Source organism: Aptenodytes forsteri, unplaced genomic scaffold (assembly GCF_000699145.1).
Source record: "Aptenodytes forsteri isolate BGI_AS27 unplaced genomic scaffold, ASM69914v1 Scaffold422, whole genome shotgun sequence".
In the NCBI taxonomy this organism is placed as follows: Eukaryota; Metazoa; Chordata; class Aves; order Sphenisciformes; family Spheniscidae; genus Aptenodytes; species Aptenodytes forsteri.
In genome coordinates, this window is record NW_008795687.1 from 358,027 (window position 1) to 375,916 (window position 17,890).

Genomic DNA, 17,890 nt, shown 5'->3' on the forward strand with positions numbered 1-17,890 from the left:
GGCGGCGGGTCGCGCTCAGCTCCTCTCCCCGCGTAACCCCGGAGGAGAAGGAGGAGGAGGAGGAGGAGGAGGAAGGGGGAGCCGGGGCAGCCCCGCGCTCGGCCACCCGGCCCTTGGAGTCCTCCCACAGCGTCGTATTTCATCTACTTAGTCCAATTTTGAGGACATCCCTGCGCCTAATTAATGGCGCACTTTCGTAAAGTGAAATAAATAAACAAACGAGCATGTCTGCCTCATTTAAATACCTATGGGTCAGTCCGGCGGCAGCGAGACCACCAGCTCCGGCGCTGGCACTGAAGAGCGGCAAGCATCAGCAAAACTGACCTGCGGCACAGGGCTCGCACTGGGAGCGGGTTCTCTCGGTGCCCTCCCCGCTCGCTTGATGGGGAATCATGCTGGTAGTCGCTGGCACGGCGTGTCTAATCTCTCAAGCACAGTCTGGTCACTCATGGTACTACCTACACATTTCCTTCTGTAGCTATCGAGCTTAACCTTTCTGAATTATTTAATGAGCAAACATCCAGGGCGAGGCTGCTCGGCGCTTGCTGGGACCCACCGAGCGACTTACTGTGGCCCACATGGCAAGCAGCGGGGCTTTGGCTCCGTCTCTGGCCTGGTGACCACGGCCGAGAGCGCCTGAGTTCGGCTGCAGACACCCCCCCAGAGACTGGGAGAACGGCGGGATGCACATATACATACACCGATGTTACATATATACACGCGTAACATCCTACGTGTATGCACGCATGTATAGACTTACGGAGGGAAACCGTTCACGTGTCAGCAAGGTCGGAGCAGAACCTACTCCTGGTTTGGGTCTGGACCCGAGTCCAACAGCTGAGCACGGCTGGTCGAGGTTAAAACCCAGGCCCCCGCCTCACGCCCTGCCCAGGGACGCAGAGCTCGCTGCTCAGCAAGGCGCTGCGCTTCCCCGGCCGCTGCAGGTGCCCTTTGTAACTCCCCCGTGGTTACGTGGGAGTTCTGACAAACCTGCTTGGTAAATACGTGCGAGTCTTTCTTCCAGGACCGTTTCCTGCAAGATTTGTACCTCATTTATTCCGAAACACAGACTGTTTTCAGTGTGTATATATATCCTGCCTCTCATTTACCCCTGCCTGCCTCCTGCTCGCCTCCAGCCTCCTTTTGTTTCCCTCTTTCCTGGTGAATCCAATGCACAGCCTCTCTCCTTGAAAGGAAAATTAATGAGTTATCGCATCTGCTGCCACTGGAGCTGCTCTTACCATGTGGCGGTGGCAGACGTGGCGCAGGCAGCAGCTCCGGTGCGAGATGCAGAGTCATTTCGGATGGCTTTTGGGGGAGAAAAATGGTTTCTCCTTCCCTCCCCAGCCTGCAGTGCTCAGTTTCCCGGGATGAGCAGCACGGCGCTCTGACCCACAGAGCAGGGGGGCTCACCGGGCGAGGCACCGCGCCGGGGGGGGGATTAGGTCTGCTGCGGGGAGTGAGGGAGAGGCTTTCACTCCTCCTTCGGCCACGGGCTCGCTCCCAAGACGCCGAGCGTGAGATTTGGAGAACCAAACCCTTTCCAAAAGAAAACCAACTGAAACAACCCCCCCGCAACCAGCCGGCCCGAACCCCAGCCCATCCCTTCCTGCCCAGCGCAGGGTCTTCGGTCATTTCGAAGCTTTTTTACTCCTCCGAACAGACCCCTCGAAGCCAATTCCTCACCTTCCCCAAACCCTGCACGCACAAAGAAATCAAGGCGTGACAGGAACAGTGCGCGTCGGCGGGACCAGACACACAGGGGTGTAACTGAGGCGAGTGAACACCCGGAAAACCGGGAAGGCAATGTCTTCCCTCCTTTCAACTTTTAAGAAAATCACTGAAAACACCGACTCTGGGACGGCAAACCCAAAGGACGGCTTAGGCGGCTGCCAGTTGTGATCCTTCAGAACAGAGGCCGACGAGCTGAGGAAACATCTTCTTGTGATTTTTATTGATTTCGTATTGAGAGACGTCAGCGTACCCACAGCACTGCAACACTCCGGAGCGCTGAGCGCACACAACCATCCCGCACGTCGCGGAACTGAAAAACACTTTACAAAATGACAGTAAAAGTGTTAAAACTTATCCTAAATTAGATACAAATGCAAAGAACTAGTAATATTTCAGCTTAACACCCATTTTAAAAATCGGTCTATGCATAAATAAGAGTGTTAGTCTTTAAGTTAACATGCTCCGTGAAACCTAAAATGGCGGGATTTCTGGGGAATAGGATTTCTTCCTGAAGCTTACGTGGCTCTTCTAGGGATAGCGTAACTTCTCTCCGCCTGCACACACGGAAATGATGCTGGAGACGGTAGCCTCCTAGACCTTAAAATATCAAATAATGAACGTTCTTGGAAAGGAGTAATTTCAAGTGGGCTGGATTTTCTGATAGAGAGAGCTTAACAGACTTCTCTTACTGATGGTGTTAATTATCTAACACACACAAGCCCCGTCAGAAAGAATTTAACCTCCAAAGCTGCTCTCCAAGAAAGGTTGTTAAGGACTTCCATAAAGTCCCTCACAATGTAAATCTCTTATGTAGAATATGTATTTTAGCGATATTTTATCAACAGAACAAGTAACTGCTCATTACATAAACATGTGTATTAAAGGTTAACACAGTCGCGAACACCTTGGTAACCGATACTGCAGCAGCACACCTGCACACGCCAGTTCCTCGGCAGTCCTGAGAGCTGGTGCAAAGGAAGGAGAGCCCTGCTCAGTTCCCAGGGTTTGGCAAGACTTCCAGTCATTTTTCCAGCAAATATATTTCCCGAAACACTTAGAATGGGGTTTATTTTTATTAGCTTGTCCGAATACTACGTGATTTCAGTGAGCGTTGAATGCCGGGCCGAGGGTGGCTGTAATGTCAGCAAAGGGAGCGCTCTGACTGAGCTCAACAACCGACTGCTTCTTCAGAACGAGAAGGATGTAAAACTTGGCTGCAGCCTCCTTCCGGTTGTTTTTCCGACAGAGCTCCCGTAAACTGAAAGAACGCACGCCTGATCTCTCCAGGTGCTGCGTGAGGGAAACAAGAACATCGGTCAGGTCAGCTTCACTGCCGGTAAACCCAGATCCCGTCAAGTCCGAACCGAAGAGCGCTGCTCGGAGCGGGTATTTTCTGCTTGAACGCCTGGAATAGGATCTTACCTTGGCACTTGCGTTTGTACAAGTGGCTCTTAACATTTTATTGCCATAGTATGGCTAGCACCTACATATGTTACCAAAATCTACATATGCCCGCAGTTCCAGTGAATTCAGCGAAACGGTGCTGAGGCGCGCGATGAAGCGCATCTCTAACGGTTTTCATGATTCAAAACAATAAAAACCGCGGCGTACCCCGGCCTTTGGATAGAGTACCGGCTACGTCATGGGCAATTTCAGTCACAGCTAACCGAGTGTTATTACTGCTTGGTTTTTAATGGCTATACCTATATTTAAATATTTATTTACGGGCGTTGCACAGAACCTTTAAAATATGTCCACATAGAATAATTAAAAAAAAAAACAACACCAAACCCAGGAAGGCTGTGAAGTCAAACTCTGGCCCTGGGGAAGAGCTAGGCTCGGACCAAAGTTTGCTGTGTTTTGCGGACAAAACCTGCGCCCCCACACCCTCTTGCCCACGCTCGGATTTCTCCATCGCCTCACGCCCCCTTGCCCACGCTCGGATTTCTCCATCGCCTTCCTCCACTTTCCGTTCAGCCACGTGGCATTAGAGAACTGACCCGAAGGAAAATAACCCTTCGCGGTGTTTTTTTCTACCCACCCCCAACCAGACCAAGCGCTGAAGCACCAAAACGCTCGTCCGGGCGAAAAGGACGGAACAGCACCGAGCCGTGAGGCCAAGAGTTTGGACATTCAGCGTCAGGGCAGCCTGTGCTGGCTCCTGTTACAGTCCCGTCGGTAAGGCGTATGGTATCACACGTTACACCTTCACCGGTTTCGCAAGGATTTCTGCAAGAAAAGCAGAATAAGCCTTCCTGATGCAAAGGCTACGCGCTCTGCTAAATTTCAAGCACCTTGAAGGCACCGGGGCATTAAAACCTCTTAAAGAAGGTGTTACCAGCTCTCTTTTTAACATAACCCTCGCCCGTTTCCCTAGCCTTCGTCTCGGAAACAGCTCAAGCAGATGAATAGCCAAATGATGGCACCCTGCAGCGCTCAGCCGAGAGCTGGCAACCTGTGAGCAGCTAGGAACTGGGTTTTGTAGAGATACTCCAGAGCATACTCGTAGAAGGAAGACAGCAAGGGCTTAGCGTTACAAACACTGCCGTGGAAGCAAACGTTCAGAAAATTCTAGCAATTCCAGCAGCTGTGGGAGAGGACACCATGTCAGGCACTCAGAGTCCTGGTTTCCTACATAAATACCCAATAAAACGCAGTTACACGCTGCGTGTGGGAGGCAGTGATATGATCGACAGTGTAAGGAGGAGATTTACCGACATGGTCCAACTGAAATCAACACCTAATTACAAAATCCAGCACTGGTACCTGTAAAGTTTTTAATAACTGAAGAGTTCTTTTGCTCCACCTTATTTCTTCGCTGTCTTTCCCGTTCCTCGTTAGTTCCTTGAGAGGAAACAGAACAGAAGGTTAGACAGCATGCGTAAAAAGTCACACACCATGATGATAAAAAGGACAAGAGTGCTAGCCTGATTGAAAATCCAGCTGGCGCTGGGCATTTTGACGGCCTTACTCAGGATATCTGGGACCTCTGGCACCTCTGCGGTCATACTCGGCTTTGTGAAGCAGAGGAGAGAATGCTAACTATGTTCTTTCTGCTACAAAGAGACAGATCAGGTGCAACGCCACCTTCGGTGCTGTGGAAGTGGTCCCACCGAGCCTCGGGGAGGCAGCTTCACAACAAGATACGGTTCTGCGCGACTGGGATTCTGACAGTACTTGTACTGGTCAGGGGACAGAAAGGATGTTCAAAAATTTGGCTTTAGATTTTGGGCTTAACCTCCGAAGTCGACAGGAGAAGACCGCCCTTGTTTCAGAGTGTCCAAGTACCCTCATGGCCAGTAAGCTCAGAAACTGTTTCCTTCTTACAGGAAGCACAATCTCTGAACGAGGAGCTGTCTCCCTCACAGACGGTAACCTCTGAATGTTGGAACACATGTATCCCTGATTATCAAGCTATTAAAGTTTTTGACTGGCAAAATACATACTAAAGATGATGTTAGTACACCAAAAGTCACTGCAAGTTCATGATGCCATCACTTTTTTTTTTTTTTTTTTTTTTTTTTTTTTTTTTTTTTTTTTTTTTTTTTTTTTTTTTTTTTTAGTATTTCTGAGAAAGAACACAGTTCTGTTCTGAAATAAGCCAGAGTTGTCAGCTTCGAGGACACGTACATTTGTTAACTCGGCTTGCTGTATTTCAGCTTCTTGGCCCAGTGAATGGTTTGCCAGCGAGGAGCTCTCTGAGAAAGCCGTTCCGTCCTGCTGTTAGAACAGAAAGGACGATCAATAGGCATCGCAATTTATGCACACAATGTAATTCTCAATTACGTAATTCTGCTCCAAGAATTCATTATAATAAACGTTCTCCAAAAATGATTTCGTAGCTGCTCTTTCTACCATGTCTTTTCTCAGATAGGAAAGGATCTTGCTGTGGTATTTATCCTACCGCTGGATCTACACCTATGGACTCAGTTCAGACACGGGCCCTACATTTTCTGCTGCCGTTAGGTCCAATTTTGTCATTCTTTTTCAACTTTAATGAGCCTCGTATTCTCTAAAGAATCCCCTTTCACGTTAGCCTAAATAAAGATAGCAGAAATAGATAATCTGTTATTGCTTGAGTATTTCCTCAGTTTGAGACACAAAAGGTAATTTCTATCCTTTATAAAGACGATTACCTCATCAGTACAAAGAGGCTATATTTTGTATTAAAGTTCTGTTTATACTTAGTGATTCGACTGTAATCTATACTGATTAATAGGCACTTTAATAATAGTTTGATTCATGGTAAGAATCTTCCAAAGTGCCTATAAATAAACTTTCATGGCACAAGCTACTCAATGCTGTATCTGCTGTCTCTAGCATCCTTTTCAAACATCTATTAGTAATTTCCTAACGCGTTTTAAATGGAACCCTAGCATAAAATGAAACCAATAAATACATTTAGGTCTCTAAAATTGATGGAAACTGCTCACTATAGTTTCACCACATTTATCATCAGTTTCATTTCTGTTATTCTGTGATGTCAACACGAACGGATTGTTTCTAATTTTTCTCTCGGTCTCTGAACGAGCTGACTCCTGCAGGTAACTTGGCTCTTCTACTATCAGCACCTCTGTGTTAATGAAAAAACAAGGTTTAAGAGGAAATCCCTGTGAATCGCTGCCCCTAAAAAGAAAAACATTGAAAAACAAAAATCACACCCTAGTTAGCAGTCTTTGAGAGAATCTTTGAGAGTAAGAGCCAGAATGAGTAAATGCAGAATAAATATCATTCCCAGTAGGACCACGGAAGAAGAACCTTCCAAGAGAGTTTTTCCTTTTCTAAAAGTTGACCTTTGTGGACTTGCAGGAGGTGGTTTTGTTGATGAACTTCTGAGGCAGCCATACAGATTATGTTTCTAACGGAGCACAGGAGTGAAAGCAGATACATCGTCTTCTCAGAAGATCTAAACCAGAACATTTCTTCTTGCTTGATATTAACCAAAACACAATCTTCATGATACAAATAGAAGTTATTTACATGAATTTGGAAATTTGGAGAGCGGTTTGATTAAACTCAGGATAAGTGGGAAACTTTTTTAAAAAAAAAACCCCAAAACCAAACAAAAACCCAAACAAATCTGCAGTTTGGTAGACAATTAGAGAAACCAAAGGTGAAACCTCCTTATGCCACAAGGAAGACGACGACTTGCATTTCATTTCTGATCTAAGGAATGAAAGAACAGCAAAGTACTTATAAAAACAAAAAACCTTTTTTTTTCTTTTAATAATTAACAGCCCATTTCCTTAATATTTAACTTTTTTGGCCTTTGATTTGTAGAATACTGCACACAAACACCGTGCACGTGTCTCAAACATTATGTAAAATAGAAAATATTTTCTAACAGCTAATTCTACAACAACAGAATTAAACTACTACCTGTGGTATCTTGCTTTTTTCTTGTTTCTTCCATTTCAGACTCCCTCTGTATTCCATTTCTTCTCATCTTAAATCCGTGACTCTTGAAGCATTTTGCAAACAACTGAAAACAATTATTTTTGTTTGCTTTCAGAATATAATGTTAGATTATTTGCAAACATCGACACAAAGGTATGAATATGAGCTGCATATTAATTACTGCAACCTAGAATTTAGGGATTTGAATTAGGTCATTCTGACAACCTGCAATTTTTAAAAAAAGTAATTTCCTTCTGCAGCTTCAACTTTGGCATTGAACTCCGCGAAGAAACGTCTTAGGAACAGCTTGGATCATTTTTTCTTGAAGCCAGCCAGTAAGGAGGGATGAAAGAAAAAAAACACCTGCAGTTATCTATGCGTGGATTTCTTTCCCCACGTGCTGGTGTGCGAGTATTTTTCCTCCTCATAAAGAACAAGTTGTAATTCTGCACCTCGACTCTAAGGGGTGAAGCTGTGCTGCTGTAATGAACCTGGAGAGCTGTCTGCCTGCAGACCCTGCCTCCCGGATCTCTCCAAGCTACGCCACAGAAGAAACAGTGCAATTAACGTAAGGCTGCTGCATGTAGTTTACACCGTATCTTTCCGTATCACCTTGTATACACGGTGATCTCTTCTTTATCTCATCACCAGCTCTAAACATACAGCCTCTTTGAATGACCTGTCAGATGCTACGTGGGGACACGAGAGGCTTTGATAGATCGTATTTCCATGAAACAAGTACGTCTTTCTTGTGCAAAAAGAGCGGTAAGGTCCGCAGCCGCAGGAAAGGGTGGTCTGGCCCAGCCTTCTAGCCAAAGCGATAGAGTGATCAGGAACCTCTTGGTCCTCTGAAAGGCAAGTCCCTGACTGCTCTCCAGCTGGAAGCTTAATCTCCAATTGGGAAAGTACAAAAGAAATTGGCATACCATCTTTCCAAAGCCATTAACAATATACTACTACTAATACTACTAATGTTTAAGCCGGATGTACCTTTAAAGTGAACGTAGAAGAAAGATGTGGTCTCATATTGATGACAGAGCAGAAACAAAACAGAAAATAATAAAACAAAGTAGAAAGTAGAAAAGAAATGGACAGAAATCTAAAAAGTTGTGTATTAGTGTACAATCAGTCAGGTGCCAGTATGTGAAATGAAGCGTCAGCTCTCAAGTGTCTCTGTCATTTTTTACTTGTTGTTGGAGTGCTGGAGATTAAAGCCGTGAGCTGTACAGATGGTCTTTCTGGTGAAGCAATTAGTGGTGAGTATGCAAATAATCATCAGGCATCCAACTGAACTGGACTGCAAAACGATACGTTCGATGCACCTGCAGTTTGCTAGGAGCTCACATAAAACCAAGTCTGCAAAACCTCTCACAGCTAGATCCTAGATTGCAACAGTCCCATAATCCAGACAGTGGCCCAAAAACCTACAAGGAATTGATCTTTACCATTTGCAGCTCAGCGTGAACCACAGGCTGTGTAGCGTGGGACAGGAGTTTATCCACGCCTCCTGATTTCTTCCACATCATTGTTTTTTTTGTCGGGGGCGCAAGGTCTAACACAGCAAGGATGTCCGCGCAGTTGTTAAGTTGGTTGTATATAGCATTGCAGCTGAGCTCCTTGTCTACATCCACAAGCAACTTCCTCTTTCTTTTATTTTTTTTCCTCTGGGTGACATCTAGATAGAGCAAGTATTAAAAAAAAAAAAAATGTCTAATAAGGTCTATTCACAGAACACTTAGGCACAAAAAAAAAGCACTGTGAATCAAACGGACAGGCTGCTGACCTCCCGAAACACCGCACAGACTTGAAAATCAAAGTACAAGTGCATGGGCCATTTCTCCAAAAGTTTTCATAAAGTATACTCTTTGTATTCTTGTACAGGAAATTCACGTGTGTTTAATTACGGAAGACATATGACTATTGTACTAAAGAACCAGGAACATGAGGACTTAATGAGAACACATGATATACCAACAAGACTGAATAAGCTATCTTTAATCCATCAGGAAGTTAATTGTTCCAAGAACTGCTGATGTACTCAACAGGTTTCATTACCTTGTAATTAATATCTGTATTTGTCAGTTTAACCCTTTAGCAATTTAAATAAGATGTATGTAGTAAACACAAAACAAAGACACGGATCGGTTATATAGCCATAACTTCCTGAATATTATTTTGGCAGGCTGGAAAATTCCAGTATTCTAAATATTAGTGTCAACATGAACTTGTTTATTTGCTAATAGCCACCAATGTGATAGGTGACATTTAGGTTTACTCACAGAAGAAATGAAACGTTTTTCTTTTTGGATCTTATTGAAGTTCAAAGTTCACAAAACAAAATTTTACAAAGGCCTGAAAGTTTTAAGATTGTTATTTTACACATAAAAATCACTGATGTGTCACTAGCAGTAAAAGTTCTTCAGCTGAAACTTCAGTAACACTCATGAATAGGCCGGGCTTGCACCGCTAGCAGAACTGCAGAGCAACAAAACTTGATTTGGTACGTAAAAGAAACTGTAAGCAGAGATTTGGGCAGGTCGGATGAATAACCTGATACTGTTTTTTTATAATAGTTACCATAAAATAGAACTCTGACAGCAGGAGCAGATGAAATCTAAAGTGGGAATAATCTGTTTTGCAAATATTTTCAGTAACAGGAAGAGCAAACCTAGTAACACAAACATTCAGCAAGAAACTGGTCAAGTTCTGACCTGTATCATCAACTGGCTCAAGCACAAATCCTTCTTCTTCTTTCAAGAAAAGTATTGTTTCATTCATTAGATGACTTACTTTCTTAATGGTGGTGTCTGCGCAGTTGGACTCAACTATAAGAAAACCCAGCAAATAACCCAAATTAAAAAAAGTTTACAAGATGGAAGAATTTCTCAATCTCATGACATAGAATGGTATCAGACAAAAAAGATCAGAATTCAAAAACTATGATTTTGTCTATAATCTCACAATCACTTTAACCAGTAATAACTGGCACTGCTGCTGCTCATATTCTGCACTGCACGCTTTCCTTTGCTGACACCAGAACCTGTATGACCGGGTGGTGGAACAGACTGAAGAACTGATCTGGAGGAAAACCCACCCGACGAAAAGTGTTTAGGGGGAAAAGTGTTTCCTTTCAGTACGTACCTGTTTCCAGTTCCAGGCAACTGCACGGCAGAGCGGACATTTCTGTCAACATAAAAGGAACAGGTAGTACCAGGACTAGTGCCACTGTTTCCCTCTAAAGCTGTTCCAGATTACTCAGTTTTAAAGTAACAGTGTGATGGGGATATAAGGGTTTAAGACATACAAAAAATTCCAGAAACACTTCAAAAATGAATTTCATCGATATCAAACCAAAAGAAGACTAACAACACCTTTATGAACTACTAAAGTGTCATTTGTCACTGAAATATGAAGCCGGAAATACTCATAGGTAAAGTTCAAAGTTACAGCATAGCCATTCAGTTTCCTTTCCTCTACAAAGGGATATCGCCGGGTCTAAGCAGCAGGGTGGGTCAACAACGTATCCAACAGGAGATGACATGAAAGTGTTTCTAAGCAACGTCAAGTTGCAAACCTGGAATCCCTAGATCAAATTAAATTATACCTAAAATGGTGGATGAAGCATATTAGAAAAAACCAAAAGACCTGAACAAAGGAGAGAGGCACGGGATATTACACAAAGCTGAATGTGAGCAACTTTAGGCATTAATCCAGGAACAGAGGGTTCATGTAAGACAGAACGGACACTGCAAACTCACTGGCTGTGCTGTTCTCTGGCAGATCTTGTGACAAAGGACGTTCTTCCTCCATGTCAAGAATGTCTTTATCCAGGCCATTTTGCTCATCCCTCAACAGGATTTCTTAAATACAAAACGTAGTTTTAATCAGTCTAAGCCTTAGTAGTCATGAAATAGCCTGATACCGCCTAATGTTACTTATTTAAGGTTAATTCTGTGCAAACAGAAAAAGCTCAGCTTCCACAGATGGCTGTCAATGATACGTCTGCCTTCAGCAGTACAGAAAGGAGAATGTTAGTCTTAATTTTGAGATGTCCACCTTTTCTTTCAAAAGTATGATATTGATATTGTTTAAAAGGTACAAATCTATAAAAGTTTATGTAAATACTCTAAATCATAAAGATGTAGAAGCTACTTTGCTGCCTTTGTTATTACAACAGTAAAGGTAAAAATGCTGCAGTATTTCACCTTTGAAAATATAAATTAAATTGGTAAACATTAAGTATAAATTGAATGCCTTTAATTCTAAAAAACTGAAATATCTTCTTTAATACAATTTTACTTGGCAATGTCTAAGTGATCATAGATTTAGTGACAAGTAGAAAGTATGAAAACAACAAAAAATACAGAATCTATGTTTGAAAACAATCGCTTTCATGCTGTCTTGTTTGTTTTCCTGTAAGAATAAGAATATTTGGAATGAAAGTAATTCTGTCTATCTGCGGTAAACCCTACCAATCATATCGGCAGCATCCTCCTCATCTCCAAAACAGTCGTGCTGAAAACAGTAAGTGTCTTCACGCAGTGCAGACTTGTCTCCATTCACGCTCGCAGAGTTCCGATCAGCCACAAGACTGTTACTGCTCATTAAGATGCCGCCGTCAAAGAAGCTCTGTTTTCTTAGTGCATCTGGTTCTTCCTCTGAATAAACACAGAATTTCTGATGCTTCATCTGCATGACTTTTTGAAACACATATTTATCCATTTCCTAATTTTTCAAATAATTTTAAAAAGATTGTAAGATATCCCATACCTCAAATGGAATTTAGCTAATTCAGTAAAAAGCAGGAAATGTTGGGTTTTATTCTCAGTCTCCGATATCATATTGTATTACTTAGGCAGAGTACTTACACAAAAAATTAAGCATGAGATGGTATGACGGGCCGATCAGCACAAGTGTGAAACAAATGCACTTTTAATAATAGCTTTTTCACATGTGGAAAGGACTCAGACTGTACAAAATTTTGCATAAAACACACTTTTCCTTATGGAACATTTCTAATTTCTCAACTTCTCTCACCAAAGTTTCTATCACAGAGAAGTATATCGCTTTTGTAATCCTCTGTAAGTGTGATGTCTTCAGCTCTGCTCTGATTCAAGGTAAAATGTTCAGCAACATCAATGGCACTGATGAAAAAAACATTATACAAAATACAGGGTGAACTGAAACCCATTGACCATTTAGCTGGAATGTGAAAACTTGTTTCTAAACAGTCTTCAATCCTGACATTTTATCATAAACCCCCAAAAGACAGCTTCCGTTTCCTATGACATTGAAAGTACCCCAGCTGATCCTCACTTCTGTGGAGAAAGAACAACTGTTTCCCAAAGCTATTCACATTCAAGCCATTTAAGGTTTTATTGATAAAATTCACTGCTTTGAATTTCCCCTAAAAGCTAAAAATAAGCATATGGAAAACAGGTGCTATATGTTTATTAAAATTGCTACCTCTAAGCAAGTAGGCAGCTGCCTTCTTTGCTAGCCAAAGTTTCTGTGCAATCTCCAACGTACGTTGTACAGCGAAGACTGAATCTGCAATACCCGTAACAGCCCGATAGCTGGGGAGAGGTCCAGGAGGAGGGGAAAGCATTTAGCTAACCGGACTTTGAAATACTCCCCCCACCCGGAACTCCATGAACAAATGATCCAGATGTATACTCAGCAAGCAACCCCCTCAAGAAACAGCAGACATATTTATAAGGAGGAGGGAAGGACCCATCCTCCTCTCCATATTTCACGTTGCTCCGCTCTCTTTTGCCAGTAAACTTGGGCTTGGGTGAGTTTGTTCACATCCAAGCCCTGCTATCCACCAGACACTTGTCACACAGAAGGCATCTAATTAGTGTAACACCGTCATCTGTAAATCAAACCACACGGAGTCTTTGGGTAGGCAGAAAAGGCACGCTTTACAGAGCTAGCACACTGAGGTACTTGAATAAATAGTATCACATCACAGCTGTGCTTACAAAATACTAAACACTTACAGATCCCATCAAACTGTATTTATGACGAGGTACAGAGGAAGCCTCAGTGGAAGTCTGTCGTCCTGGACCTTTGGAGGCATCAGAGCCATCAGAAACATGTCTTGGCCTCCTGCTTTTTATCAGTTTTTCTACATTAATGCTGACTCGTGTCAGAAAAGCCAAAGAAATATACTGGCTTTTCATCGGGAGCCAAGCTGACTACTGCTGATAAAATACCCCGGCCCCAAAGAGCAATGGAGCAGAAATTAAATGCAGTTACACAATGGAACAGTGCAACATTGCGAGATTACTAGCCAGAGCTTCCTTGGTCTTACAACTGGATTTATACTAACTTTTATATCTTCTCTTGAGGTCAGTAAGTTGTTTGCAGGCTTCGCTCAGGCAGTTTAAAATTAGAAAATCCTGAAGTCTAAGTTCAACACATTATTTCATTGTAAAGGTCTGTTGATTAAACGGACTTTGAGGAACTCTACGAAAGCACAATTCCTGTGACTGTAGCCTTGTAAAGTTGACTCAGAATTTAGGAGAATTCAGTCATCAAATCAAAGTCTTGATCAGATAACAGCAAGGATATCTTTTACTTCTGAAAATACTAAAATAATGAATAAGAACCAGGGAAGCATTTACTTTAAATCAGGTAGTGGTGTTTCAAAATCATGAAATTCTTCAGGTAATGTAATGGACTGATAAGCAGCCTCGAAGTTCTCTTCTGGAAGGTCAACAAGCCCTAAAAGAAACAAACAACATAACAAAATAAGTATCAATAAAATAAAAGCGATGTTCTCCCAAGTACGTATAATAAGACTATAAACCTGTCAGGAAGGTCTGCTGCCATTCTAAATAACAGAAAGGTAAAGCTTAGGCACTTTGTCAACAGGACTCCAAAGTGGAATTTAAATCCTTAGGTTACATATACTTTAGAGGCCATATTTTTTACAGGCAGATACAGAAGAGTCTGCTGCTACTGGACCTGAAAGACACTGGGTTTATGAACAGCTACTTTAAGTCCCTGAAAGATTCTCACAGCTGACATTTAGCCTAGAGTCCTTCACACCACTTCAAATGAATTATTGCGTTTTCTTTTTCTCTCCAGTGTCTGTATAGCGCTATTCTCCAGCATCAAATAACTGTGAAGTGAGACTGCAAATAGCTGGTAATCAGAGAATCCTGGAACAACTGGGGTGAGAAGGGATTTCTGAAGGTCATCTAATCAACCTTTTGCTCAAAACAGGGTTAATTTCTCAGTCAGATCACTTTTGACTATATCTGCTGATGGAAACTCCACAGCATCCCTGGACAGCCTGTTTCAGCATTTTACCGCTTCCACTGAGATTTTTCCCCCCTTTACATCTAGTTGGAGTCTCCCTTGCAGTTGTGACTGTTGTGTCGTGGTTTTGTGCCGTGCAGTCCTCTCTAAGCTACTATAGTATCTATTCAAAACAGATAGTACTGTGTACTTATCTTAAGTGTTTCTTCTAGAGATTTCCAAATGTTTACAAATATTAACTAATTAATGATGATCGTATCCTTGAGAATAATGTAGAGTAGATATTCACTATTTGGCAAACAGAGCAGGTCACAAAGCACATTAAGGCTGGCAGCAGACGCTGGTGTCCTGTTCTTAGCCTTTTTTTACACAACAGTGCCTCCCCATTTGGTGCCTAAGTACGACAAACGTACAGCCCGTTGGAAAAGGATCCAGTCGTCTCTGCTCCCTTCTCGCTGGCTACATGGCTAGAGCTCAAAACGCACTGTCAGATCTGGCACTACACACTGTTAGACGTGTTGTTGGTGTCATCAGAAGTTAAAATTAATTAACTAGCAACGGAGGCTGAATTCAAGCTTCTTCTCATAAGACCACTTAAGATACTACTTCTTTTAAAGGAGTCAAAAACCTGAAATGGCATTCAATTAAGCCAGACTACACATCAGCAGCAGGCACCAATAAGTTCAATTTCCTTTGGGATCAATAATGTGTATTTAACAGAAATATCCAAAATTAACTTTTAAAATGAGCTGTAAAGGACACAGATGGAAAAAGGCAGAATTCTGTACATACCTGGGCGAAAGGCTGTCTTCATTTTTGTCAAGGCTTCACTACAGTCTGCCAAGAGGTACTTTGCTTTCCTGTGGTAAATCCGCACCACTCCTAGGAGTAAGTGTCCAGAGGTTCGCAGAGCTATTGTAAACTTTGATGATTTAAAAAAGTTGTTCAGGAGTTAGCATTTTTGGCAAAAACATTAAAATGAAAATATTACACGGCAGTAACAGAGTTCTTCTAAAATACACCAGTACAGAGCTCTACGAAATTCAGCAGGGCTTTGTACTGATATAGAGCATCGTAAACAGAAGTGAATTTTGAGAGCCATGAACTTTTAGTTGCTTCTGTTCCTAAACAGTGCCATGCCGAAGCGTGAGTCCTGAACTGATGCTCTTACTTTATCTAAAACACCTCAGCTGATTGGCAACGAACAGAGTAACACATCCCGAAACAGAAAGTAGCTGCGCGTATCCTAGTATTTGACACTTTGGTTATTTAAGTGAGCAGACACCATGCCTATGCCCTTAGTTACACAAATGAAGGCCATAACCGTGCCCTTATTTACACAAGGTCTTCCTGCACCAAGCACACTCAACGTGGTCATGCTGATGCTAGACAGGACAGCATGCAAGGGAAAGTAGAGGGTACTTAAGTAGTACCTCTTGGAAAACACTTCCAAATAATACCAAGATCATTTTAACAATATTATTAATCATAACCCATGAAAGACAGACAATGAAATTCGGGCTACCAAATATCAAGCAGGTATTTTCAGGGAGAAAATTAAAAAAATCTGCTTGCACCAGCTGAAAGCCTTGGATCTCCTGAGCCATCAATTAGTGACAGCGCAAAGCGTTCCCCACTGTTCCCTTGGATGCAATTGCAATGGCGAGGCCAAGGACTGAGTCACGGGTACTTGACTGCCTGCATCTGCGCTTGTTTTGAGTCATACCTTATCTGTGATATGCAGAGGGCTTCAGCCTCCGCGACTGTTCATACAGAGTCTCTCATAAGCACTACGTATGCTTAATTATTTATTTATTGGCTTATAATGGGGGACCTGGAAGAAGTCCACTGCAAGTGGAAGGGTGGTTACAATATGTCAAAAGTTATTTATTGTAAGATCAGCAAAAGCATTCTCCTCGAACGGTCTGTGTTCAATTTCACGGCAGTTTTCTTAGTCCCTTGACTTTGGTTAAGCAGCTGACTTTTCAATCTTTTTGAGACAATTTCCTCAAATAACAGCATTTCCCAAATTATGTTGAACAATACCTGCGGCTGGTACTCAAAGTCTCCGAAAAGACCAGTGCTACCACACCACACCGCACTGACGGGCTCGTGTTGCCTCATGAGCAGCTCAAACCCACGTACCGTGACCCCTCGGCCAGCGGTGCCCACAGAGTGCTCCCTGGAGCTCTATGGGTGTGCAGAAATATACATTTGAATATACTGTGGTAACATTTTCTTACACTGTACATAAATGTATGCCACAGAGCTCCAGGAGTAAAATAGCAAGTAAAATATTTATATAACTGTCATTTAACGGGATGGAGATTTTATCCGAGTGAGAACTGAATAAAATCAGAGTAGGAGTTTACCTCACGTTGGTTTTGAAATAGCCACAAATTTGTCCTATGAAGTCTGTCTCCACGATAGCAATAGTCCCATTCCCTACAGAAGATGTACACCTCTACCCCAGAACTTACCAGAAGACACCTCATCATTTAATAGCGTACCTTTGGCGAGATGATCTTTTCAATGGTAGTCTCTAAATTGCACTCAAATATATGAGCTTTGGTGAGCTTCTTCTCCCAGTGGGCAGCAAGCCATATTTTGGCCAACGGCCCACGCTTGTTGACAAGCAAATGCATGTAGAACATGGCGCCTGGGCCGAGGCTCACAGGCCAAACCTGCTGCCACCTCCCTGGGCTCTTCCCCTTCCAACGGGCGAGGGGTCCTGGGGCACAAAGCGGGAAGAGGGATTTAGCAGGACCTGAGGGGACGGGGGGACCCAGCCAGGCGCTGAGGGGACGGGGGGATTTAGCGGGACCCTGAGGGGATGAGGGGATCCGGCTGGGCGCTGAGGGGACGGGGGGATTTAGCGGGACCCTGAGGGGATGAGGGGATCCGGCTGGGCGCTGAGGGGACGGGGGGATCCAGGTGGGCACTGAGGGGATGGAGTGTGGGGGGGATTTGGTGGGACCGGTATGGGGCAGGGGGATTTGATTTTGGGCACTGAGGGGATGGAGTGTGGGGGGGATTTGGTGGGACCCTGAGGGTATGGGGCAGGGGGATTTAGTGGGGCCTGAGAGGATGGGGGGATCCAGCCAGGCCGTGAGGGGACAGGGGGGATTTATCGGGACCTGAGGGGATGAGGAGGGACCCAGCCAGGCACTGAGGGGACGAGAGGATTTAGCAGGACCCGAGGGGATAGGGTGACACAGCTGGGAGCCGAGGGGACAAGGAGGACTTAGTGGGATCTGAGGGGACGGGGCACCCAGGCGGGTACTGAGGCAATGGGGTGGGGATTTAGGGGGATCCTGAAGGGATGGAGGGACCTAGCCAGGCGCTGAGGAAATGGAGGGAGATTTAGTGGGGCCCTGAGGAGACGAGGGGACCCAGCGAGGCACCGAGGGGATTGGAGGGGGATTTAGCGGGTGCTGAGGGTCAGTCGCGGGGCGGGGGCGCTGGGCCGGCGGAGCCCCCTCAGCCGGCT

The 17,890-nt window shown here is 43.7% G+C and overlaps 1 protein-coding gene across 1 annotated transcript; it reads right to left on the reverse strand.

The window, feature by feature from the left end:
• Positions 1–2,563: 2,563 nt before the first annotated feature.
• On the reverse strand, positions 2,564–17,054 carry RAD21L1 (RAD21 cohesin complex component like 1). Its single transcript, XM_009282742.2, has 13 exons — positions 16,911–17,054; positions 15,193–15,322; positions 13,761–13,860; positions 12,169–12,275; positions 11,604–11,789; positions 10,890–10,991; positions 9,843–9,956; positions 8,577–8,806; positions 7,114–7,216; positions 6,168–6,307; positions 5,365–5,454; positions 4,501–4,578; positions 2,564–3,024 (listed from the first exon to the last, which is right to left on the reverse strand). Exons 1-13 carry the CDS (start codon positions 17,052–17,054, stop codon positions 2,836–2,838), a joined length of 1,713 nt encoding a protein of 570 aa, XP_009281017.1. The 3' UTR covers positions 2,564–2,835.
• Between the last annotated feature and the right edge of the window lie 836 nt (positions 17,055–17,890).

Coding starts and splice junctions, on each gene's coding strand:
- RAD21L1 (XM_009282742.2), bottom strand. CDS start 17,054: ATGTTCTACATGCATTTGCTTGTCAACAAGCGTGGGCCGTTGGCCAAA. Junction 4,579..5,364: donor AGCAAGCCGAGTTAACAAAT/GTACGTGTCCTC, acceptor TTTCCTCTCAAG/GAACTAACGAGGAACGGGAA. Junction 3,025..4,500: donor AGTTATTAAAAACTTTACAG/GTACCAGTGCTG, acceptor TCCCTCACGCAG/CACCTGGAGAGATCAGGCGT.